This window comes from Olea europaea, unplaced genomic scaffold (genome assembly GCF_002742605.1).
Source record: "Olea europaea var. sylvestris unplaced genomic scaffold, O_europaea_v1 scaffold138, whole genome shotgun sequence".
Lineage (NCBI taxonomy): Eukaryota > Viridiplantae > Streptophyta > Magnoliopsida > Lamiales > Oleaceae > Olea > Olea europaea.
Window position 1 is genome coordinate 682,137 of NW_019231313.1, and position 26,008 is coordinate 708,144.

The window sequence follows — 26,008 nt, forward strand, 5'->3', positions numbered from 1 at the left end:
TAAATTGGCCAATAGATCATTACTAGCTAAGGTTGAGATTGAATTCCATAACATTTTTTGAAAGTATTTTAGGATGACATGGAGGCCAAGTCACCCTTCATGTGGACCATTTAAATATTTATGGTATTAACAGATGCATTTACTAGATGATTACATGATGTCTCATCTTTATCGTTATAATAGTTTATCAATCAACTTTCTATTGAATGTACTTCAAAAAAAAACAAAAAAACAAAAAAAAAAAAAAAACAAAATTCAAAATGAGACTACGTCCTCTTTCAATGTAGTAGCAGTTCACTAACTAAAAAAATTGAAAATTTTCATATTTATAAGAAAAGTCAAGGTAAAACCGAAATGACAAGTACTAAATTTCCAAACTATCTTTAATGAAATTTTGGTCTGGGTCTCCACCCCCACACCCCATGATAGGGCTACTTACACTCCAATCCTCACGACGACTTTACCGTGAAGATTGATCCATGAACTAACTCTGCGTAGGGAACACGTGAAGAAACTTTTTGAGAAGAACACCAAAGGCAACATTTATACAGTTCAGATACTATACTGTAAAACCAAAATAAGCTCAACATGTGGAAGCTTTTGACAATCCAATATTATACAACTTATAACCTTGTACATAGATCAAATGGGGCCATAATCACAGGAATGATCGCTCACACAATTTTCACGTGTAGACCATGCAAATGTCTGCTAACAAATCAAAGAATTATATGACAACAAATCAATTAGAAAAAATATTTAAGCCAGTTGATTAACATTTGGCTAGATGGTATACAAAAATTCACTTCCAAATAATACATCTTGTGATAAAGGGTCCAAATCAGCAAACCCAGTTTTCTCAAACTTTCAATGTCGATCAAAGACGATCCCTGCGTTAATTTTGCAAAAATGGACTGGGTTTCAAAATCGAATAGGTAACCCGTGATTGAGAAAGGTTCTGATACATCCATCCCAGCCTGCAGTAACGATCACGAGACCCCACAAATGAGGAGAATGCAACGCATTCTGCCAAGCACTCTTCAAAAACTTGAATTCTGATTTACATACGGAAGGGGAAACTGGCACAGAACTTGAATCGGGCAGTTTCTCCTCTGGCCAGGTTGCAGATCCCTTAGAATCCAAGAAGAACCCACGGCTCATTGTGAAAAGGTCAGGGAAAGATGCAGGCAGTTTTTGGAGCAATTTCTCGTCGAAAATACTTCCTGGTAGTGCCCCCAGCTTGGTTTTCAAGCCAACCCAAGGTATAGCAAGGGATGTGTTGCGTGAGAAAAAACTCTCACGTGATTGTACATTCTTTGGTCGAGATGATTTCTTATCCTCGGTAGTATAGTTCCAGACACAGATGTTTGAGTCCTCGGTGGCGGAGACAATGTGTTCACCGTCTGATGTGAAAGATGCAGTTGCTTGGCTTCCCAAACTTCGATTGCCTAGGGATAGCAAAAAAATTACTTATTTTGAAAGTAACTCTCACCTCAGTGTCATTAATTATTTAATTTTCCATATTGGTCAATTTATATATAAACTTTTAAAGCTTAGCATATCACGATCTTAATAATCTAGTAAAGGGAGGGAGAAAGCAAATCATCTACCAACCAACATGCAAGCAAAGAAATCAATCGACACCTTTAAATTTGCAGATGACATCAGTCCCGCAAAGTATTTGAACTTGTGAATTGGCAGAAGTGACCATTACTTTGTTCACATCATTAGGGCAAAACTGAAAAACAACACAATTTATAAATGCACGAAGACATCAAAATATAAACAAAAATGACAAACTACGATCGAGTTCAGAATGGTTACCTGGAGTCCAGTTATCCTCTTTCCAGCCAACTTCTTCTTCCCATTTAAGCATACTTGAGCATCCAATTCCAAACAATTATCTACACCAAAGAGGTTATGCCGCATCAATGTCAACTCTATTTGGGTCAATCCGACAGGATTAGACAATTTGGGATCTTTCACATGATATTATCCAATCCAATAATGGGTATGGCAAAAGTAGAAGACAGGAAATGAAAAATCATTTACATAATTGTCACATAGTCAACATTGCACATATTAGCCCACGCTATGTACTCGAATTATATAAAGTTTCGCAAATATATAACAACCAAACATTGAATATTCTTTAATGTGAACAAATTTAAGAGGAATTATGGAACCAAAACAATAGATGAATACACCCCGAGATCACAAAACATGCATCCAATGAACGACTATTTTCAGTCATGACATATTAAACTTTAGTTTCATGCTTGCTTATCAGGTTCAACTTATAAGTACCGACACAGAGCATTCGAATAGTCCTAACTCCGTTAATATTGATATGGAAAAGAAATATGCCATTGAGACAAATAACACATACCAACAATGTTATAAAAACGACAAGTGCCATCCATTGTGCCTACAGCACCTCTCTGTAGCATAAGAAATTAGACATTTTAAGAATTATGCAAAAGGCTAAATAAACCTTAAAAGATTATACATATAAAATGTGGACTAAACCTTTCCATCCGGACGATAACACACAGCAGTCACTATATCTCTAATATCAGTCCAATCAATGACTCGACAACCTTGAACTTCCCAGATCCGTATTTTCCCATCTATGGAGCCACTTACAAAATAATTATCATCCACAGGATTGAATTCGATGCAAGTCACTGTAGGGAGTAATAAAAGAATTAACATGTGAGATAAATCTATGAAAGATTGCGAAAATCAGAATGTATATTTAAAGCGTGTTTTGAGAAGCTTAAAAAGTTACTTATAATTAAAAAAGTAACTTCTTTTCCTTAGAAGCAAGAAAAAATAACATATCTAAGCATGTTTGACAATACAAGTTTTATTTTTAGTTTTAAAGCTTAGCCAAACACGCTCTAAGTAATGCAATCAAGCCTTCAGAGGCTTACCATAGTTATTATGTGAATAAATTCCTTGGCATTGATCATTCCCCAATTTCCATAAGCGAGCTGTTCTATCAACTGAAGATGATAGCAAATGCTGCAAAAGAGAAAAATACGAGTACAATTAACTCCACAAGACATTTTTTTTTCCTATGAAATCTAAGGATTATGGCAAATTTAGGATAACCTACTATACTCGGAACCAAGAGTGTGAACGATACTAACCCCATTCTTGGACCATGATAGAGCCAATACTTCACCGCTATGCCCATGGAACTCGTGCAAAGGCTTCTCCAATAACTGAAAAACCTTAGGGGGAAGAATGGCGCAAGCCGAGTCTGATGATTTTCTCATACTTTTCATTGGGGTAGTCTTATCATTATCAACATCAAGAGGAGCTAACTTGGAAAATTGATTCAGTGAGAAGTATAAACAAGATGGATCTGTATCTTGAAGATCAAATTTGCTCGGAGAGTCATCCTCGAGCACCTTCCACACACGTACAACTCCATCTTCCCCTGCACTAGCCAGGTATTGCCCATCAGGACTGAACTTCATTGTCAAGATTGAGCCCTCGTGTGCAGAAAATTCTTGCCCTGTACAAAGCAAGGACAATTCCTTTGAACGTTTCTTACATACGTTAACTTGAACTCTTCCGGTTCTAGCCCCCGTCTTTGAACTGGTCTCATTAGGCCTGAAATGAACTCCCTTTGTCCAATCTGCATTACGAGTCAAGCCACTCAATTTCCCGATCCAACCACTGTTTACTTTCTTCTTTGTGCCAACCATGTTAATTCCCTTCGATTCTTTACCCAAAAACTGTTGAACCAAGGACGATGAGCCAAGTGTTCTTGGGAACTCTTCGAGTGAAACCATTTTATCTGAACCCACTTTCTGTAGTCTAGTGAGCATACCATCCCTATCCATTCCATCCACGACAAATTCAGTTCCATCATCCAGATTCCTTATTTTCCACACAAAATTCTCCATTGCACCGCCTTCTATGAATTCCAACGATTCATTCGATTGCAAAGAATGCGACGAACAACTCAAGGAAAGCTGTTGTTCAGATTCCAAATTTGCTAGCACAGTTTCTCCATTATCTGTTAATCTGTCATACCCAGATTTAACTTCATCACTACAAAAACCATCCTCTTCATCTCTTTCCGTAGTGTGCCAATCTAAATTCAAACCTATCCATCTCAAAAACTTACTGCGTCGTTCATCAACACTTTCAGGTTTCTCGGTCCAAACCTCATATCCTAAAGCATAATTAGCAAGCCCAGAATTCGAACAATACTCGGAGCAATCAGAACCCAAATCGGACACAGAAGTGATCTCATCACGGCTGCCAAAGAATTGATCATCCCCTGTTTCATCGTAACCACTCATCTTTGTTGAATTTTTAAGTATACAACAAACTTAAACCTACATGTAAAACAGGCACATACATCAAAAATATAATCTAACCTTAAATTTTTAGTCTTAAATACCATTTATGATTAAAAAAATTAATAATAACTTTATAGTTTTTTAATCAAAACAGAGCATAATCCTTAAATTATCAAACCCCCAAACAAATATATGGTAAAAATAAACCCAAGACCCCATATAACTTAACCTTTTACATTTCAAACCAGAAAATGAAAAAATATATATATAACACACAATAGATTAAAATCCAAAAGCATAGATCTTGCAATCGTCAACACAAATGATCAAATAACACGTTCATCAACCCAATAACACGGTCTTGAAATCAGAAAATAAACTTACTAAAATAATCACTATTATCAAACAGATTTATCGAACTGCAAGAGATAACTCAGCAAATATTAACAAATTCCTCACCTGGACTGTCAAATATATGAGATGGGACCCCAGAAAAATGCATTTTCATATGACTTTTTGTTTTTCAATTACATCAATCACTTTATGATTGTGAATGAAATTGCTAAAAAAAAGTCTTGAAACTAGAATTAGTCAATAAATAGATTACGAAATGTAAAACTGTGAATGAACAAAAAATATTCTAGGAACAAATTGAATAGTAAGATGCTTACAATTATGTGACGAGACTTCGAAGAAAAGGTAAGGTCATAAGGTGGAAAGATTGTATGGATTCTCTGTAAATTGTCTCCTTTTCACTTTGGTTTCATTTGTTAGATTTATATGACAGTTTTGACCCTTCAATTTGGTGCATCCGTTCAACTAACGGTTACGACCATGAATTGAGGTGACGAAACATTCGTACCTTTTAATCCCATTGTGAAAAAAAGTTCTTATCTTTCATTTTTTAGTATTTCACCTCTATTCTCACATTTTATTGCACAGAAAGTCCTTTTTCACCGTTTTTGATGATTTTACCATCTTATTCAAATAAAATCTAATGAAATAAAAAAAATAAAGAACTAATTGTAATCATAATCCCAAATTTTCAAAAAATTACAGATCAGTCGTTATATTCTTATCTTAACCTCCTTTTTTTATCCACACCCAGACTTTAACATTTTAAGTGAGACTTTCACATATAAATATATATTCAAAACCCTAAATTTGTAAAACTTGACTTCCAATTTATAAGTCTTTTTAGTCATCGACAAGTTTGACCCACCCTACCACAAGAAAGGGGGAAAAGTGAAGAAAAATTCATAGTCTAGCTCCATCATCGCCCCATTTCACATCTATATCTTTTCTACTTTACACGATTGTATACAAATACACTTTTATATAACTGAAATTTGGTTTTTATATTGGCAGCGAAAGGAAGTAAATTATAAAGAATAGAAGCTATGGAAAAGTGTTTGCAAAATGGGGTCCCAATTTTCTCTCTCTATTTCTTCTTCCTTGGCATGTTTTTCACCAAGTATGATTGGTTCAGAATTCTATTTTTTTTTAATCTAATTTTTTGGGGGGTTTTGAACAAGATCTACAGATCGGTGTTTGAGGATTGCACTACCAAAAGGAAGGTTTTTTTTTTTTTTTTTAATAATTAAAAAAAGCTATAAATTGGAAGTCAAGTTTTATAGATTTAGGGTTTTGAATATGCAACTACGTGTGAAAATTTCACTAAAAATATTAAAGATTCAAAATTTGAAAGTATGTTTGTTTTTGGGTGTGGACAGAAAGCTGGAGGTCAAGATAATAATATTATGATTGATTTGTAATTTTTTGAAAATTTGAGACTATGATTGCAATTAGTTCTTAATTTATTTATTTATTTTTTTGTTTATTTGAGTAGGGGGTAAAATCATCAAAAATAGATGAAAATGACCTTCTGTGCAATGAAATGTGGAAATAAAGATAAAAATGTCAAAAAATGAAAAGTAAGGACGTTTTTCACAATGACGTTGAAATGTGGAAATGTTTTGTGTTATTTACCCAAATATACAATGGGCTTCCATTTTTTTATTTTAAGCCCTCTTGGTAGAAATTGAAATTTAATTTTATCAAATTTTAATAAAAGTCGATGGGATGTGTAATTGAAAAGTTATGGATCCTATAATATATGTGATTAAAATTAATTATTAACTTTGATTTAAATTTTAATTAAAAAAAATTAGTGGTACCAAACATGAGCTAAATCTTATGTACAATAAAAAATAAATAAAATGAAATTAATGATTTTCTTTATCTAATTTTGTTACCCAAATTCCCGAAATAAAAAAATTCTTTTCGTAAACAAAGCATAAAAGAGTGGTAAATGTTAATCCTATAATGATTAAAATTTTAACCATCTAATGCTAATATGCATTATATATTATCGGAGAAAAATAGTTTAAAATCTTATGTTAATTTGGCTGATTTCGTGTACCAAAAAAAATATGTCTCAGGATATTACGCAGTATTAACGACTTATTATATATTTACTTGTCCTTCAATCCATGTCTAATGTTGGGGGAAAAAGAGAGGTGAAAATGGTAAGAAAATAAAAAATGTATAGACTTTTGCAAATGTGAGGCACGAAAAGTTCGAATTAAAAGGTACTTGGCGTGCATATGAGGCTACATACCCCAAAAATAATATAAAATAAAATTCTATCATAACGAATTAGAGGCAATTGAAATTCAAGATTATTTTGCCTAATTATTTTACCATTTATTGATGGAATAGTATACATAAAATTATTAACTTGGTCGTACCAATATTATATCAATTGACCTGAAAAAAAAATTAAAATAAAAAACAATGTAGTATTCGATGAAGTCCAAATCAGTTGATCAAAACTCAATCATCGATATACCTTAGAATCATTGAAATTTTGACTTCAATCAGTTTTCAATTTTTTATTGAATCAACTAGTATTATTTTCAAATTTTGGAGTAATCATAAAAGTAATGAATTAGTTATCTTGTGTTTACACCACTAATTGCATCAGCATTTTCAAGGAAGAATTGCTATAAATGCTTTATTTAAAAAGTATTTCTTATTTAAGTCATAATCATGATAACAACAACGTGTATAAAAGTTTACAAGTTGGAGAAAACATATATCCTATGAACTATAATATCCTCACTAATATTTTAGATTTTTCGATTTACCTTTGAATTAATTTTAGGCCATTCAAATTTATTATATTTTAATATATTCGAGGGTATTAATCTCTATTCATTCGATTCTCACCAACCTCATCTTTCCGTTGAATTATACGCACATAATTCTAAAGTCTTGATGAAGATGTTTAGGGTTTCGCCGTGTGGGGCTTGATTTGGAGGGGTGGGAAGGCGCCCTAGTCAACAAAGACTTTGACTAAGTCAACCATTGACCACCCATCACGACCGTTTACCTTCCTGTTAATTTCATTTTTGTCATCGCCTTTACCTCAATTAATTTTCCATAATCTTTCACAATGAGGCTACTATTCGACTTAGGTGATTCATCAGATGAGTTGGATTATTTCATTAATTTCAATTGACTCTAAAGTATCTTCTCTCAATAATAATATTTTATATTAAATATATATATATTATTGGTTTATTAAATGATTTACATGAAATAAGGGATATGTGATTCTATTTTTCTTGACAAGGCAAAAACTGTTTTCATATAGAAAATGACATTTATAGCATCAACTCCATCAGAACAAAAAGGGATTACTTTCTTTCTGCAACTTTCACAAAGTAAGAAAAAACATTCGAATTTATAAGTTCAACTTGTACAGAGTGATGTATAGTTCGGTTCCCTGTTCCAACGTAGCAGTATTGCAAACACACCAAAATGCTGCAAATATTAATGCCAATAACAGTGGTAAGCCTGGACTGAATGGATCTCAGCTCATTGATCGGCATTAATGCCAAAGATGCGAACCTTGTGCATATGTGGGAACTTGGCAACTACCAGAATGAAAACAGCTAGCGTGTTGAAGAAGAGCATAGGATGTTGATAATCCGTTGTGTGAGAGGCTATTAAGTACCTGCAGAGGAAACGAGGATAAGCACAAACTTGTTCCAGTCAAAAGAAGATATCTTCGACCCAAAAATTACTTGTCGTGAGAGGATGATAGGAAGCACAAAAGAAAAGTATATTCCTCTTTAATTAATCAGAGAAGGGATTCTACCACGATGAAACAAAAAAGGTATAATAATAGGAGAATTTTCAATGGATTGTTGTTGGTCTTAAAATATATCTTCAAACTAGTAAATTCCAGTGGTATAGTCGTGATCAATGTGTCTAAGGTAATCATAAAATAAAAGTACATAGTATCAAAGCTTCAAATAAGTTGATATCCTTTCAGACTTCAACCTACGGAACTATGACGCCTGGTGAATATAAAATCAAAGGCAACAAATGTAATTTTATAAAAGAATTTCTAGATTGCAAAGGCCAAACTTGCAATTGTCAACCCAACCACAGCATGTCTAGTAATATCTATTATCTAGCATAATTATCATGAGAAATAGTCGGAGTCAGATATTACATATAATCTATATAGATCAAGAAGTTCCAGGCATTGACCATTCTAAATCATTATCATCTCCAAAACTACAAAGACAATGCTGCAATACAATATTTGAAAGAAAAATACTCTAAACAAAAGGAACATCAAGCTAAAATAAAATTTAAAACCATTTAAACAGCACATATATAACCCCAAGTGTGTAATATCAGTATACATTGAATTATCAAATTGCCAAATAATGAACAGCTCTTCAACCAAAGTTCCCAGCGAAAGGAAAAAAATGGTGAAGCTAAATAAACATCTTTTTGCCGATCAAACTATATCTAAAGCCCATAAGGTAGGCAAGGAATGGCATCCAGGAAGGTAGTTTGATTGCAACAGATTACAGAAAAGATTTGAGTGTTCAGTACGTTTCGTTGAGCTTAGAAAATGGAGAATGATGTCTTAAATCTCAGTGGGGATAGAAGCAAGGAATTTTAAACTCGGTTTCACCCAGGTATAACAGTTCCTATCTCCATAATTCAACAAATAGCTCACAAAACCTCAGAGCTAAATCTTTTCTAATCAACCGCAACATACATTTGCCCTTTTTTCACCATGTGTTCTGCAATTTATCAAATGGCTTCTACTTCAAGACCAAACTTGACAACAGTGCACAACCAGACAAGTACATTTGAACCTTTTTTCATGGATTATATGAAGGCTACAAATAGTCAGTTTCCATTATCTCCTAATTGGAGAAGCTTATGATGATATGGTTGTTGACTGCTGCACCACCAATGGTGGTGGTGCTGCAATCTTAGTCAATATGTCCTTTTTCATTTTGCAGTGGCACAAGACAAACAATTGAAACACTTTCATTTCACAGCTTAACTCTTCTATATAACTAAAATCCGAAATAACAATCTTAGATTGACTCAATTATGAGTGCAATGTTATTGATTAATTATTACAATTTACCATAGTGACAATGAACATATCTTGCTTACAATACACAGGGTGTCACCAGTCGTGAATTTTATTTATATTATTATAAAATGATATTGAAAGGGAAAAGGATTGTTCTATACTCCTTACCGAAAGCACTAAGCAAGCAAGCTACCTTGAATTTCATATAGCATTAACAGAGTGGTGAATTAGGAGCCAGAACAGTCTTTTGCTTTATTATGGGAAAATCACATTCACGTAGTTGAATGGAAAAAGGAAACCTTGTGGCTTATTCAATGCACGTTATGTATTCTTCTATTGTGCTTGCAGTGCCTTTCGAGTTGAGCTTAGAAGAAGCTTATCCAATTATGTATTTTTTCTGCTTTACCTCGTGGAAGTTCACATACACTAACAATTGCAATACCTACTGAAAAATTCACTTATAAGGCCAACTATTTTGAATGGACAGAGGCTTATATATTAAAGCGTAAGAAACATTAAAGCATGGGCATATTGCTTGTTGTCTAAATATTTCTCTATGGGCTAATGCAATCTTCGAGGTCAATGGAGCACTAAATCCAAAATCATGGAGGATTTGACACCTTACAAGATAAGGCCTGCTGCAACACTCTTTAACAATGTGCGAAGTTCAATATAATTTACTACCATGTTTTAAAATTAATACCTCTAAATAAGACAAAAATCACTTTGATAACTAATGAAGAACAAACATACAATCAAGATTGAGAGAAAACTTACAGCACCACAGGTACGACTGTCAAAAACTTCCTATTACGAGTCAGCTGCTTGCCATTTTCTATTTGCTCCCACCAAGTCAACCTATTGTAGATACCCTGATCTTCTGAAAATGGTGTTCCCTTCTTCCAGTGAAAGAAGTGATAAGTAACCTAGACCACAGATGAGAAAATTCACCACATTTTCATACAAAATACAAGCTCTATCCTAGCAGTTACAAAGACCTAGATAAAGTAAACTGTCCGTAAAAGTTTGTCTATAATGAAATCAATAAAGGAACTACTTGGGACACATAAGCAGTGTTCACATCATTATATGATGAGGTCATGCTGATAAGGTTGTTTGTATGCGCTCATGGAGACTCAATTGAGTGAAACCTGTGGTTCTGTGTTGTTGCATAATTCCACTAGCATCCATGACAACAGAAAGATTCCATTATTAACTCAAATATAAGCTATATCTTAATTTAACAAAAAATATAGGCCAGAATGATTGCGCACATAATTGTACATATTCAACACCGCAAACATTTTTTTTTTATCTAAATGTTTAATCAAATCATAGATTCCACAAGAACCAAAATTATTGCTTAAATAATTTATTTTGCTTCTTAATCATTGGCTGGTATACCATTCTCCTTGGACGATACATACCTAACCCCCACCCCCCTAATTAAACATGAAAAACAATATTTTGAAGTACCATTGAAAACGTAATACAAATGATATATAGATACTTTAGCAAATTATAATTCCACAAGAACAACGATGATTGCCTCAATGGTTTTCTAAGTAATTCCAAGCTGGTAAATCATTCTCATCCTGGGACCTTATCCCCACTAAACATCAAAAACAATATTTTGCAGTTAATATCGATAGAAAAGTGTAATATAAATGTTCAATCAAATTATAGATTCTACAAATACCAAATTATAATATAACAGGTTAATTTTTTAACTTAATTCTCAGTTGGTAAATCATTCTCCTTAGAAGATACCCACATATAACGTCAAAAATACTAAAATCTGATCATAGAACCTATTTATCGTTACTCAGTAACACAAAAAAAACCTTCCAGCACGCACAAAATTAATTAAACCAAACCCTAACAACAAAGAAATAAAAACAAAATCCCCGCTCCTTTAACATCACAGATAAACATAATCACTAAATCGAAATTTATATATGTACATAATTTAGAACGTACGAGGAAATGGGAGAGATGAACAATTGTCCACGCCATGCCAGGGGAACAACCGAAAACAGAGAGCACAATCAACCACGAGAAGAACAATATTAGGATGTAGGTGGTCCACACACCGGGGTACGTGAACCACTCCGTGTTCCGATTCAGATCCGTCGGCGGCACCGCCTGAACATACAATTTTGCCATCTCAAATCACGTTCCTCTAAAACTTTTAAATCCAATTACTAATTTCACGCTCCTTCCTTATCACCTTCCAAAATTGTTTTTGTATAATAACTAATATTTTGGATTAATCTATAATTAATTGTTGTTGGAATTTAGTTGGAGGCAGAAAAAAGGACAATGATATTTGGGTGTATATTTGCCTCCCTGTTCCTCTCTCTCTCTACAGATATTTTTTGGGTTATATTAGCGTCATGGTACCCAGTTTGATTTTATTTTTAATATGATCACTCAACTTTATATTTAGTATTATCTTGGCCACTTAATTTAATTTTATTTCATCATGATCACCCAATTGCATATAATATTTCAACATGGCCAATCAACTTCTTTTTATCATTTTAACTAATTTTAAAAGGGGAAAAATAAAAACCTTACATTTTATATATAAAATAAATTAAAAGACAAAATAGAGATTTTTTTAATTTTAAAATCGTTTTTCTTTAAATAAGTTTTTTTAAAATATTTTTTATTTTTAAAATTTATTTTATTATATGTAATGCAAAGTTACCATCTTACCCATTTTTAAAATTAGTGAAAAGAAGTTAGGTGACCATGGTAAAACGTGGTCACATTCATCGTTATTATATTGGAAAGGTTCTAAAATGCTAAACTATCATAATATGGGATTTAATTTATGATTACATTACTATAATCTTATGGGACCCAACGTTTGTTTAAGTACTTCCTAATAATCATTATATATGGTTGCAAATAATTCCATGTTAGTGGGTAAATGCATACAAAAAGACGTTTAAGATTGTCCAATTGAATTAAATAATAATTAAGATATTGGGTAAAATATTCTTTTCATTTCTAGTTTAACTCATTATTAAATTTGTAATGATAATTCCAATGTTTTCTACCGTCATAACACAAGATCAAGTCGATTCACTTTCAAATTCTTAATATTTAGATCGATCCAAAAAATTTATTACTATAAGCATGAACCATCAATCAATTATATTGACATCTTACCGTCCATGCTATCTCGATAAAGAAATATAATCAACTATAAAGATAATTATTAAATTAAATTTTGGATAATCCAAAAGGGTATTAAAAAATTCTGTTAAATCCCCACTTTTGATAAGATACATGCACTAGCAAGATAAAATTAAAGTATCCTAAATGATGGAGTGTGTATGGACCGACAATGTGTCCCATAAAATATGTGTTCATAGCAATTCCGACCATTTTTTTTCGAGTTCAAAATCCCTTAAATAATTTCGTGCATACTTGTTCGGCTCAACTGCACATAAAGAGGTTTCGAACATATGGGTCCGAATTAACTCGGGACTTGGCTTATCACATTCCTCTGCATATGAACTTTCTTGACCTTAAAACGTATTCAAATTTCATTTAATATTTATTTTGTCTTGTGAAAAATCATATACTATAGTGCCAAGTTTGAAACGATGAGCCCCTCTTAATGATGTATCCATTTCATCTCGATTGCAAAGAGAGGTTAACTAACTATCCGGGTCGACCTCAAATCCTAGGGACCATGTCCGAGGCCACTTGTGCTCGTGGTCCGCACCGCTGCATTTTTCTTTGTTCGAGCATTCAGAAGAATAGATGTGAGACGGGGGTCATCATCCATCAATAGTTATCGCATTCTTGGACGAAAATGGTATGAAAATCATTCGAAATGGCCAAAGCATATGAGTATGACGCACCTGCCCATTCCAATGCAGTAGGACCCACAATCCTCTCCCAAGGCCAAAAAATGACAGTTGGTATATCAACTTGGTGGTGAAAGTGGAAGCCAGCCAGCCAGTCAGCCGATTTGGTTAAGGCTCAATCATTCAAAAATCGCCCATATTTAGGTCACCGACCAATCACGGGCCTCCCGAATCCTTCACGAAAACAAGCGCAATAGATTCCATGCTCACTGACACGCAGCACTCGTATGATAAGAGAGAGATTATAAGAGATATAATTTTATATTCCAGAGTTTTCAACTCAATTCCGGCTCGGCTCAACTCGACTCCAACTTATGTTTTCCTTTAATCAATAACTACAAGTTCGGTTATATCCCACAATATGTTACTTATTACTTAGGGTTTGTTTGATTGTAAGAATGAAATTTGGGTGGAATGAAAACGGAATTTAAGGAATTGAATTTTTTAGAACTTGTTTTACTAAAAATTGTCGATTAAATGTATTTGATTAATATAATTTTTCACTTGAAAAATGATGAAATTCTTGATTTTTTTTTTTTTTTATGTTTGTTTGGTTTTATTTTTCATGAAAATTGTCAATTAAAGTGATAGAATTTGTTACAATTATAGATAAAATTTGTTTCCATTGCCAAAATTTTTTTATTTTAAAAAATGAAGAAGAAGAAGTTGGAAAACAATTTCCTTAAAAACCAAGAATTTGGGTCACATGGCGTAGAGTGGAAAACGAATTCCATGAAAAATTTTACCTATCAAACAACATATTTGGATGGAAAATCCATGGAATTGGTTTGTATCAAACACGCCCTTAGTGTCAAATATACGTTGGGCTTCATCACAATTGCCAACATACTAAGTCCATGTTTGGTTCAACAACAAATATGAATTAAAATATAAATTAAAGTTAATAATGAATTTAAACTAGATATTTCATAGGAATCACAATTTTTCAATCACATATTCCATTAATTTTTATCAAATTCTACTAAAAATTAATTTTTATCTAAACCAACACGGTATTAATTTTGGAGAATGAAAAATACTTTAACACAATTTAGTTGAAATAATGTTAAGAATTTTATTCATTCAACCATACATTTCATATACAATGGGAATGTGTATATATACAACTAAAAGGAATCTTTCCTAACAGATTTACACACAGAGAGAGAGAGAGAGAGGTTGTCAACAAATCTAACTTTCCTAACCAATTTCTTTCTAGATTATTCTGCCATTGCTCTGTCATCAATTCCATATGATTATTTTTCCAGCTGCACAGCAAGTCCACGTGGTTTCCTTCTTGCCAATATTTCAGCTGAGCCATCTTCGACCCTGCTTCCTTCCAAAGTTCCAGCTGAGCTATCTTCTAACTTTAATAGCCTCCCGCAAGATGGAGAGTATATATCCATTATTCCCATCTTGGACATGCAAAAGTAAAAACTTTGAGAACTCAAAGCTTTAGTCAAGATGTCTGCAATTTGTAGTGCGCTAGTAACGTGTTGGGTAACAATGCTGCCATCTTGTACCTTGTCTCGAATAAGATGGCAATCTAGTTCTATGTGTTTGGTTCTTTCATGGAACACCGGGTTTGTTGCAATGTGGATTGCAGCCTTGTTGTCACAATTTAAGACTGCTGCCTGAGGATGATCAACTTGTAAATCCTTGAGCAAGTATCTGAGCCAGGCAAATTCACAGCAAAGATTTGCCATTGCCCTATATTCCGCTTCTGCTGAAGATCGAGATATGACATGTTGTTTCTTTGACTTCCACGATATTAATGCTGTCCCAATGAATACACAATAACCCGTTGTAGATCTTCTGGTGTCCGGACAAGCTCCCCAGTCCGAATCACAGTATCCTTCCAATTGCAGCTTTGAACTTGCGGGATAAAACAATCCTTGTCCAGGTGCTCTCTTGATATACCTGAGGACTTTATGAGCAGCATTTAAATGTGGAGTTCTTGGACTGTCCATGTATTGGCTCAACAATTGGATCGAATATGCAAGGTCAGGCCTGGTAATTGTTAAATAGAGTAATCTCCCTATTAACCTTCTGTAGAGTGAAGGATCTGGAAGTAATTCTCCCTCATCCCTGCTGAGTCTCAAGTTCTGGTCAAGGGGGATTCTTGCAGGAGCTGAACCAAAAGAACCTGAGTCTGCCAAGATGTCTAGAGCATATTTTCTTTGACATATATATATCCCTTGTTTGGTTCTTGCCACTTCAATACCTAGAAAGAATTTCAAATTCCCAAGATCCTTAATTCTGAACTTATTGTTGAGACAAACTTTGAGATTGTTAATGGTGTTGATGCAACTTCCTGCCATAATTATATCATCCACATAAATTAGAATGATTGTGATGGAATTGCCAGTGATTTTAGTGAATAAGCTATAGTCTGCTTTGGACTGAACGAACCCCTGTCCAATAATGAAATTTGAAAGCTTGGAATACCATTGTCGTGAGGCCTGTTTCAATCCATATAGGCTCTTCCGTAGCTTGCAAACTTTGTTCCCATAGCCATCTGAATATCCAAGAGGTAGTTCCATGTAAACATCTTCATCCAAATCTCCATGCAAAAATGCGTTATTTACATCAAATTGGCACAGATTCCATCCCTTGATTGATGCTACTGCCAACAAGGTTCTGATGGTAACTACCTTGGCAACGGGGGAAAACGTTTCATGATAGTCAATCCCTTCTTGTTGCGTGAATCCTTTCGCCACTAGACGCGCTTTGAATCTTTCAATGCTCCCATTGGAATTGAATTTGATTTTATACACCCACTTGCATCCTATGGCTTCCTTTCCTGGTGGTAAATCGACCAAAACCCAAGTATTATTAAGTTCTAAAGCCTCAATCTCAGCTTCCATTGCAGCACACCATTCAGGTGAGGTCATGGCTTCCTGATAATTTCTGGGCTCTGAATGACTGGTAATTAAGGTCACAAAAGCACGATGAGGTGTAGATAATTTATCATAGGAAATTCTGTCACTAATGGGAAAGATAGTACCTGCTGTATTTATTTCCTTTGGCTTGGTCAATTGTTGGGATGTATGAGGTGAGGAGACCTGCTGACATATGAAGTTCTGTAGATAAGCAGGAGTCTTTCGAATTCTTCCAGACTTACGAGGTAAATGTGTTGTGACAAGATGTTCTGGTTCCAAAGTATCAATAGGGTGTTGTGCTCCATCATGACTGACATCTGTATTGGAGTTAGGAGTTTGTGTGTGAGCTGGAGTATCTAGAATATCAGGAAGGGAAGATCTTATTTGATTGGTATTAGTATGATCGACATGGTTATCGTTATAGAGCTCGGTGATGACAGGATCATTGGAGATATTGAGGTTTTGTGTGAAGCTGAGGTGAGGGAGATTAGACAGTTGTCTGTTGCTGTTGGGGTTAAAGTTCTTGTAAGGAAAAACATCTTCATGGAATATTACATTCCTTGAGATGAAAATTTTATCTGATTCTAGGTCCAACAATCTATAACCTTTCACACCAAAAGGGTAGCCAATGAATACACATCTTCTAGACCTAGCATCAAACTTATGTCTGCCATTGGTGAGAGTGGTTGCGAAGGCTAGACAACCAAAAACTCTTAGGTGGGTATAGTTGGGCTTAATTTGAAAGAGTATCTCAAAGGGACTTTTATGATTTAAATTGGGAGTTGGTGTCCTGTTAATTAGATAAACTGCTGTAAGGACAAAATCATTCCAGTATTTTAGAGGCAGCCCACTTTGGAATTTTAAGGCTCGTGCTATGTTTAAAATGTGTTGGTGCTTTCTCTCAACCACTGCATTTTGCTCAGGTGTTTCAACACAACTTCTTTGATGTATTATGCCTTTTGTTAAATAAAATTGGGTCATATTGAACTCCCCTCCATTATCTGTTCGAATTGTCTTTATTTTGGCTTCAAATTGGGTTTCTATCATGGCACAAAAATTTTGTAGAGCAGTAGTAGCATCAGACTTTAGCCTTAACATATAAATCCATGTGCACTTACTGAAATCATCTACAATAGACAGAAAATATTTAGAACCATCTCTGCTCAATTCCTTACAAGGACCCCAGATATCACAGTGAATTAGCTCAAAACATTTTCTAGTTTTGCTGTTGCTTACATTGAAAGGTAACTTGTGCTGTTTGGCTAGAGGGCAGATGGCGCAGGGATTAGATGATGGTGTTAGGTGAACATTACTATCAGGACTAAAATTGGAATATGAGGAATGACCTAGTCTGTAATGCCATAGATCGATGTCCTCATGTTTATTTGTAGTAGTGGCAGAGAGAGAACACTTGATTTGATTGAGGATTTCTGATAGAGTTGAGGAAGTGACCGGTTTTCTCAGCATATGGTATAGTCCATCCTTCACCTCACCCATTCCAATCATTTTCCAAGTCAAAAGGTCCTGAATACAGCAGAAATCAGAGAAGAAAGTAAGGCAGCAATTCAAAGTTTGAGTAAGCTTCTTTATAGAAATCAAATTAAAAGTAAAACTGGGTATGCAAAGGACATTGTAGAGGATGATGGAGTCTGAAAATTTGATGGTTCCTATGTGTGTGACTGGGACTTTTTCTCCATTTGGTAAACTTACAAAGTAAGATGCACATGCTTGAATAGATGTAAAATATGAGATGGAGCAGACCATGTGGTCTGTTGCTCCAGTATCAAGTATCCATGGGATATCAGGTGTACCTCTTTGGTTGTGATGAAAAGCAGTTAGTGATAGAGATATACCAGACATTTTATTGTTGCTTTCCTCAGAAAGGGTTGAAGTGAGGATTTGGGCATTGGATGGTGTTGGAGTGAAGTTCTGGGAATTGTCTGTTGGTTTGAGGAGTGCTAGCAGCTGAGAGTATTGCTCAAGACTTAAAGATACTTGGCCTCTGTCTTTTACCACCTCCTTGTTCGAGCCTACACTTGCAGTGGCTACATTGGCAGCCAATTTTCCCTTATCACTGAGACTATGTCCTGGTGGGAACCCATGAAGCTTGTAGCATTTATCTGTTCCATGTCCTGGCATTTGACAGTAGTTGCAGATAGGCCTATTTGGATTTGCTTTAAAACACCGTTCAAGTGAGTGCCCAGCAGTTTTGCAGTAAGTGCAGTAATACTTATCCTTTCTGTGTGGTGAAGGGTTCTGGCCATTTCTTTCTCTGAAATTCCTTCTACTGAGAAGTGCCATGGAATCAGCATTTGTAGGAGTTGGATTAGATATTTCCCTTCTTTTCTCTTCTTGCTGGACTAAGGAATATACCTCATTTAAGTTAGGAAAAGGTTTGATTAGCAGAATTTGAGCCTTAATATCCTTATAAGTATCATTCAACCCCATCAAAAACTTCATAACACAGTCTCTTTGCTGATTTTGAACTACAACATTCAATCCCCCACATGTGCAGTTAGGTATGCTCTCATAATTCATCAATTCATCAAGCAGAATTTTGAGTTTGGAGAAGTAAACACTTACAGAATCTTGGTGTTGCATCAAGGTGGTGATGTCCTTTTTAACTTCGAAAATTCGTGGAGCATTTTGTTGTGAGAATCGTTGCTCCAGATCCAGCCAAAGGAGGTGAGCAGTTTCAGCATAGATGGTGCTGCTTTTGATGTCTGTTGCCATGGCATTTTGCATCCAGCTTATGACAATATCATTACATCTTAACCAATGTTCCATTAATGGGTCATTCTGATCTTTGGGCTCGCAGAGGGTACCATCGATAAAGCCAAGCTTGTTTTTGATCCTCAAGGCTCTTTTCATCGATCTAGCCCAGGAATAGTAGTTGGTAGAGTCTAAAACATGGCTGACCAGTGCAGTAGCACTTCCATCATTACTGCCAATGAAGTAGGGACTGCTAGGATGGACTGGATCATGGAAAATTGACGTGTTGCTTCCACCTGTTTGCTGTTGGTTTTGGTTTTGATTTTGATTTGTATTTGGGGAAGGATCTGTATTTTCAGAATTGGATCCCTCTATCTCATGCTCTGATACCATATTAATTTTGGAGAATGAAAAATACTTTAACACAATTTAGTTGAAATAATGTTAAGAATTTTATTCATTCAACCATACATTTCATATACAATGGGAATGTGTATATATACAACTAAAAGGAATCTTTCCTAACAGATTTACACAGAGAGAGAGAGAGAGAGAGAGAGAGAGAGAGGTTGTCAACAAATCTAACTTTCCTAACCAATTTCTTTCTAGATTATTCTGCCATTGCTCTGTCATCAATTCCATATGATTATTTTTCCAGCTGCACAGCAAGTCCACGTGGTTTCCTTCTTGCCAATATTTCAGCTGAGCCATCTTCGACCCTGCTTCCTTCCAGAGTTCCAGCTGAGCTATCTTCTAACTGTAATACACGGGGCTAAGTAAAATTAATTTGAATTTCGAAACACTCGAAAAATTTAAGCAAGTAGTTGTTAATAGGACTATAACAAATTTACAACTATAGATGTTAGGTACAAAATATGTGAATTAATTATTTATTTGATCTTATTTCCAATAACGTGACGAACAAACTTCTCCGATTAAGTCGTCAAACGTTTCTTGTTGATCAGTTTGTCAAAACACAACAATCACCTAACAAGTCGGTGCTTAAACCTGACACATTTTGCATGTACTAAGTTTAGAGGGTGTGTATGAAATGGGAATCATCAATTATCAATAGAAATTGGAAATTATTTATGTGTGTCAAAATCTCATCTTGATGAAGTATGTTAATTTTAGGAAAGAATATTTTGAAGTGAAATAGAGGCAGATTATTGTAGTTGCTACTTTTTCAATTTTTATGCAATTTTTTTAGATATTTCTCTTTTATTATTGAAATCGATATACGTTTAGACGAGTTTTTTGCTCAGAGATTAATCTGGTTTTGCTAATATATATTCTTTCGATTGGTCCTTGTTTAGAAGTGTTTGTGGCACTCCATCCTTTTTTCATAGTCAGTTGCCTGACTATCGTAATCTATCCAAGAAATCGGTTATCAGGCCTGGTTGATATTGAGCCATTGACTCCAATAGGATTTTTAGTTCATAAAAAGTTTTATTCTTTATAACATTTTTTCCATGTGTTTTGACCATCTTTTATATCTGCTATGGCTTGGCTGAGGTGAACTGTGAAGCCGAAAAGACAGCCGCCCTAATGGCGTTTATAGAGAGAGACACATGATTACTGTATGTAACACCAGCCTATTTTTCTATTTCTTGGAGCAATTATTTAACCCAAGAAAATGCTGAAAAAACAGCTATGTCTGTCTAAAATAGCCAAACAAAAAGTTACTTAGAAACCCGTAAATTAGACAGGAAAAAATCTTTCACGGACTCACATAAGCCTGTTTTTCAAGAAAATCATCTTGGGATAGTAGAGAGAGAAGATTCTCTTGTGTAAGCTGTAAAAGTCATTTTAAAAATGGACCCCGAGTGTCTATTACGTTTATCCATCACGGGCTGCTAAAAAACAACATGAATTTAATACTCTCTTGTTCTTGATCACTATAAGTCTGCTCAACCCACCAGGCATTTGTTATATATTTACATTGTTAACCATTTTTTTTTCCCTTCTCTTAGGGAGGTCATATCAATTCAATGGCCTCAGGAAAACATTCTATTTTCCTCTTTTGTTACATTCTTTGCTTCACGTTAACCAATTTTGCATTGAATTTTCGGCCTGTTTTGGCCCAGAAGCCTGTTTTTGCTTGTGATGTCTCTGGCAATCCCGGGCTGAAGAATTTCAGTTTCTGCGATGCTTCTTTGGATGTGAAAACCCGCGTGGATGATCTGGTAAATAGGCTAACATTGCAAGAAAAAATTGGGTTCTTGGTTGATGGTTCAAAGGGAGTGAGTAGACTTGGAATTCCGAATTATGAGTGGTGGTCTGAGGCTTTACATGGAGTCTCAAATACCGGGCCAGGTACCAAATTTGCGAGCCCGATTCCCAGCGCCACCAGCTTCCCTCAGGTCCTTCTTACCGGTGCAACTTTCAATGAATCCCTGTTTAAATCGATTGGAAAAGTAATGCATATCTACTTTTCCCTGATATTCTTTGCCCTTTTAGGATTTTTACAATCTTATTTCAACCTTTTTCATATTCAGTGGGGTTCTTCATTTTTTTCTTCTTTCTTTCAGTGCTTATTGATAAAGTACAGATTTAATTCCGTCCAGCATCAAATATCTTTTGTCACATGCAAAAAGTCCTTTATGTACAATTCACTGGATTTAATACAGTGGTTATTTGTTGAATTTTTGCTTCCTGCATTTATGTATAATTCTCATTAGCATTTTCAACTCTATTTTTTTTTTTCCCATGTTCTGTAAATACAATAGTCCATGAACCAAAATGTGGGACGAAATTTACTGGGAATAAGACATTAAGACGCGCTTTCTTCTATATGGGACAAATTAACATCAAAGACAATAGCATTAGCTGCAATGTGTCACCATCACTTTATTTTCTTAACCCTTTTTCATAAGCATAGATCACGTTCTTTCGTAAATCCAGCAAGGTATTTGTTTTATTGGACACGTTGTCTGATTTTATAGACAAAAAGAAAAAGAGGATTAATGCAAATCAGAAAGTCTTAGAAACAATCATGTTGCTGATTTGAAGGACCAGGTTTCTTTAGAAAGTGGAGGGCCCCTAATTATTGGCGTGTCAATTGTCAAAATTAATTCTTTGATATGATTTTTAATTAACTAAGAAGATTAGTTTAGTTATTTAAATAACTAAGGTGGATCTGATTATGACTTGCAAGCAGAAGTTGGTAATCAGAGTCATTGCTAGCCAGCAGTGAATTATGAGGATCTTGAATATGATTCCAGCTTGCTAACTTTACTTAAGTAAACATGAATTTAATTTAATTGGTTCACTTAATTTTGTTTTAGCTATTTTGTTAGGTAATCTGATAGTGATCTGAAGTCTAAATGGATGAGGGATTGGTGAAAATTCATACCTAATCCATAGACTCACAGCAAAATTATGTCTGTAGGTGGTTTCTACTGAGGCTAGAGCAATGTACAATGTTGGATTAGCTGGATTGACATTTTGGTCCCCAAATGTCAACATTTTCCGCGATCCCAGATGGGGACGGGGACAGGAAACTCCAGGAGAAGACCCTGTACTTTCAAGTAAATACGGTGCAGCATACGTAAGAGGCCTGCAACAGAGAGACGACGGTGACAAAGATAAACTGAAAGTTGGTGCTTGCTGTAAACACTATACGGCCTATGATGTGGATAACTGGAAAGGAATTCAGAGATACACTTTCAATGCTGTGGTACTACTCTATAATCGATCAAATTTGAGTTGATTCATGCTTATTTCCCGAATTCTGATTATCATAATAAGTTGTTTGATTCATGATGTGTGAGTTAGGTAACACAACAAGATTTGGATGATACCTACCAACCCCCATTCAAGAGTTGTGTTATTGATGGAAATGTGGCTAGTGTGATGTGTTCGTATAACCAAGTTAATGGCAAGCCAACATGTGGTGATCCCGACCTCTTAGCTGGTGTGATTCGGGGCCAGTGGAAGTTGAATGGGTATTTAACTTTCACCTAACTGTCAATGTTCAACTTAATTACATTCAATTTGGGGGGGAAAATAACACTGATCAATATAATTGCTCGTTGTTTGGTGCAGGTACATTTCTTCTGACTGCGATTCTTTGAAAGAGATGTTTAATTCCCAGAAGTACACAAAAACACCAGAGGAGACTGCTGCTTTGGCTATAAAGTCAGGTGTGTAATATTTGACTGAGTTGTAATTGTTAGCCTCAGTGTTAAACTGCGGGTAGCCTAATTGTATCTTATATTTTCCCTTGACCGCAGATTGACCCATTCTTTTAGAAATTATATGCCATTTTGTTCTATTTTAATCTGAAAAATAGTTGATGACAATTCGTAACCAATTACTTCTCTTATTATACAGGGTTGGATCTCAACTGTGGATCTTTCCTGAGTGATCACACGCAAGCTGCAATAGATGGTGGACTACTGAACGAAACAGACGTCAACAAAGCAATTTCGAATAATTTTGCCATGCTGATGAGACTGGGATTCTTTGATGGTGACCCGAGTAAACAACTATATGGAAATCTTGGGCCGAAAGATGTGTGCACCTCTGAAAATCAGGAGTTTGCCCGTGAAGTTGCACAACAAGGGATTGTTTTACTCAAAAATACTAAAGGATCACTGCCTCTCTCTCCCACTGCCATCAAATCCTTGGCAGTAATAGGGCCCAATGCTAATGTAACCAAAACCATGATTGGCAATTATGAAGGTATCTTTTTATTTTTTAAATGTAGCACGATTTATAGCAAATAATGTGATCCTGCATGAACTCTTTTATTTTTATTTTTTGCAACATAATTGGAAAGAAAAAGTAGTACTAATGTTGTTGAAATGGACATGCTAAGATTTGGCTGAGCATATTCAGAGCATAGCTCGACCTGATCTTCATCAGGGATTACTTATAATGGACTATCTTGCAGGTGTGCCATGTAAATACACAACTCCTTTGCAAGGTCTAACGGCCTCGGTTGCAACAGTTTATCAACCGGGCTGTGCTGATATATCATGCGGTACCGCTCAAGTAGATGAAGCTAAGAAAGTAGCAGCTGCAGCTGATGCTGTAGTTTTAATAATGGGTTCAGACCAATCTATCGAGACAGAAAGCAAGGACAGGGTCGATATTACACTTCCAGGACAGCAATCTATCTTAGTTTCAGCTGTTGCAAATGTATCCAAGGGGCCTGTAATTCTTGTTATTATGTCTGGAGGTGGAATGGACGTACAATTTGCGAAAGATGATCCTAAAGTAACTAGCATCCTCTGGGTCGGTTTCCCTGGCGAAGCCGGTGGAGCCGCAATTGCTGATGTGATCTTTGGAAATTACAATCCAAGTATGCTTTCCTTTTCTCATAAGTTTTGGAAAAATATGTTTGGTAAGGTAAATTAAAAAGCATTGAACGTTATCTTTCTTGTATTGATTGTGTCCAATTTGGTGCAGGTGGAAGGCTACCAATGACATGGTATCCCCAGTCATATGTAGACAAAGTTAATATGACTAACATGAACATGAGACCGGACCCCGCTACGGGATACCCCGGTCGAACATACCGTTTCTACACTGGCCCAACCGTTTTTGCATTTGGGGATGGACTTAGCTACTCTCAATTCAATCACAAACTCGTTCAAGCCCCGAAGCTCGTCTCAGTCCCCTTAGATGAGGGCCATGTTTGTCGCTCATCAGAGTGCAAGTCCATTGATGCCGTAGAAGATACCTGCAAAAATATAGCCTTTAATATTCATCTGAGAGTTAAAAATGTTGGGAAAATGGCTGGAAGTCACACTGTTTTCTTGTTTTCTAGTCCTCCCCGAGTACACAATGCGCCTCAAAAACACTTATTGGAATTTGAGAAGGTCCATTTGACACCAATGGCAGAAGGACTGGTTAGATTCAATATAGATGTTTGCAAGCATTTGAGTATGGTGGATGAACAAGGTAATCGAAAGGTCGCATTAGGACAACATGTTCTTCACGTAGGAAGCTTGAAACATTACTTGAATGTGAGGGTTTGAAGAAATCTTCATCAATTTATTTTCTTTCTTCTTTTATTGAAGCAATGAAGATCACAGGATGGATCAAGAAAAATAAGTCAACACAATTGTACAAGTTTCTTGATATTTTTCGAATTCCAAATTGTGTAAAATGAGATTCTTGAAATCAAGGTTATGTTATTACAGTTGCTCCCTTTTTTATTTATCTTACAATGGCTTTTTAAGTTTTTTTATGCTTGTGTCAATCGATTATTTTCAATTGCGAGCTATTCTATTTCTACTAATGTCATATATCAGATCTAGCATTTCGGTTGCTTCAAGTTTCATACATATAATTTTGATATAAAATAGTCATTATGGGATCCCAGTTTTTCTGGAAATTAGTTAGAATATATTAGTAATTTGGGGAAAAAGAGGTGGTAATAGTATTTTTGGAAATCCCCTTTCTACTGGGCTAGATGTTTAAATTTCCCTTTCCCATAAGAGAAGCTTTATTGGCCTAATACAATCTGTATCACCAAGCGGACTTGGCCAAGCTAGCCCAGCACAACATGCATGAAGTCCAGCTTTACCCTACTTCAAATATATTGCAGTTGAAGGGCCTATTTGACATTAATTTTTTAGAATAAAGTGATTTTTTGGAAAAATGTATGGTTAAAATGTATGAAAACATAGATTGAGGACTCTAACTCTCCCTTCTACTTCGACTGTTCAAAATTTCACCTTGGTCAGTAGCCTGATATTAAGTATTATTCTAAGACTTGGAGAAATATTGTTATGTTTAGATTAAAGAGACTTATGTTAAAAGGCCTTATCATACTTG

General features: G+C 35.2%; 3 protein-coding genes across 7 annotated transcripts; 1 reads left to right on the forward strand and 2 right to left on the reverse strand.

The window, feature by feature from the left end:
- Positions 1-589: 589 nt before the first annotated feature.
- Positions 590-5,114, reverse strand: LOC111375494 (WD repeat-containing protein 44-like). Of its 4 annotated transcripts, none has more exons than XM_022998330.1 (8): positions 4,994-5,114; positions 3,156-4,358; positions 2,937-3,027; positions 2,530-2,687; positions 2,390-2,441; positions 1,825-1,904; positions 1,645-1,738; positions 590-1,448 (listed from the first exon to the last, which is right to left on the reverse strand). In XM_022998330.1, the coding sequence occupies exons 2-8, from the start codon at positions 4,320-4,322 to the stop codon at positions 922-924; spliced, it is 2,169 nt and encodes a 722-aa protein (XP_022854098.1). In that variant the 5' UTR covers positions 4,323-4,358; positions 4,994-5,114; the 3' UTR covers positions 590-921. The 4 variants fall into 4 exon arrangements, with proteins under 4 accessions (XP_022854098.1, XP_022854101.1, XP_022854099.1 ...); XM_022998333.1 differs by having other exon boundaries at positions 3,156-4,300; positions 4,994-5,079; XM_022998331.1 differs by lacking the exon at positions 4,994-5,114 and adding an exon at positions 4,782-4,943.
- A 2,842-nt stretch (positions 5,115-7,956) lies between these two features.
- On the reverse strand, positions 7,957-12,124 carry LOC111375495 (ORM1-like protein 2). The gene is made up of 3 exons (XM_022998334.1): positions 11,719-12,124; positions 10,516-10,664; positions 7,957-8,343 (listed from the first exon to the last, which is right to left on the reverse strand). Exons 1-3 carry the CDS (start codon positions 11,902-11,904, stop codon positions 8,205-8,207), a joined length of 474 nt encoding a protein of 157 aa, XP_022854102.1. The 5' UTR covers positions 11,905-12,124; the 3' UTR covers positions 7,957-8,204.
- An 8,945-nt stretch (positions 12,125-21,069) lies between these two features.
- Positions 21,070-25,392, forward strand: LOC111375496 (beta-xylosidase/alpha-L-arabinofuranosidase 2-like). Of its 2 annotated transcripts, none has more exons than XM_022998336.1 (7): positions 21,070-21,582; positions 22,611-22,898; positions 22,997-23,166; positions 23,267-23,364; positions 23,555-23,905; positions 24,117-24,527; positions 24,635-25,392. In XM_022998336.1, exons 1-7 carry the CDS (start codon positions 21,211-21,213, stop codon positions 25,204-25,206), a joined length of 2,262 nt encoding a protein of 753 aa, XP_022854104.1. In that variant the 5' UTR covers positions 21,070-21,210; the 3' UTR covers positions 25,207-25,392. The 2 variants fall into 2 exon arrangements, with proteins under 2 accessions (XP_022854104.1, XP_022854103.1); XM_022998335.1 differs by having other exon boundaries at positions 21,075-21,636.
- The last annotated feature ends 616 nt before the right edge of the window (positions 25,393-26,008 follow it).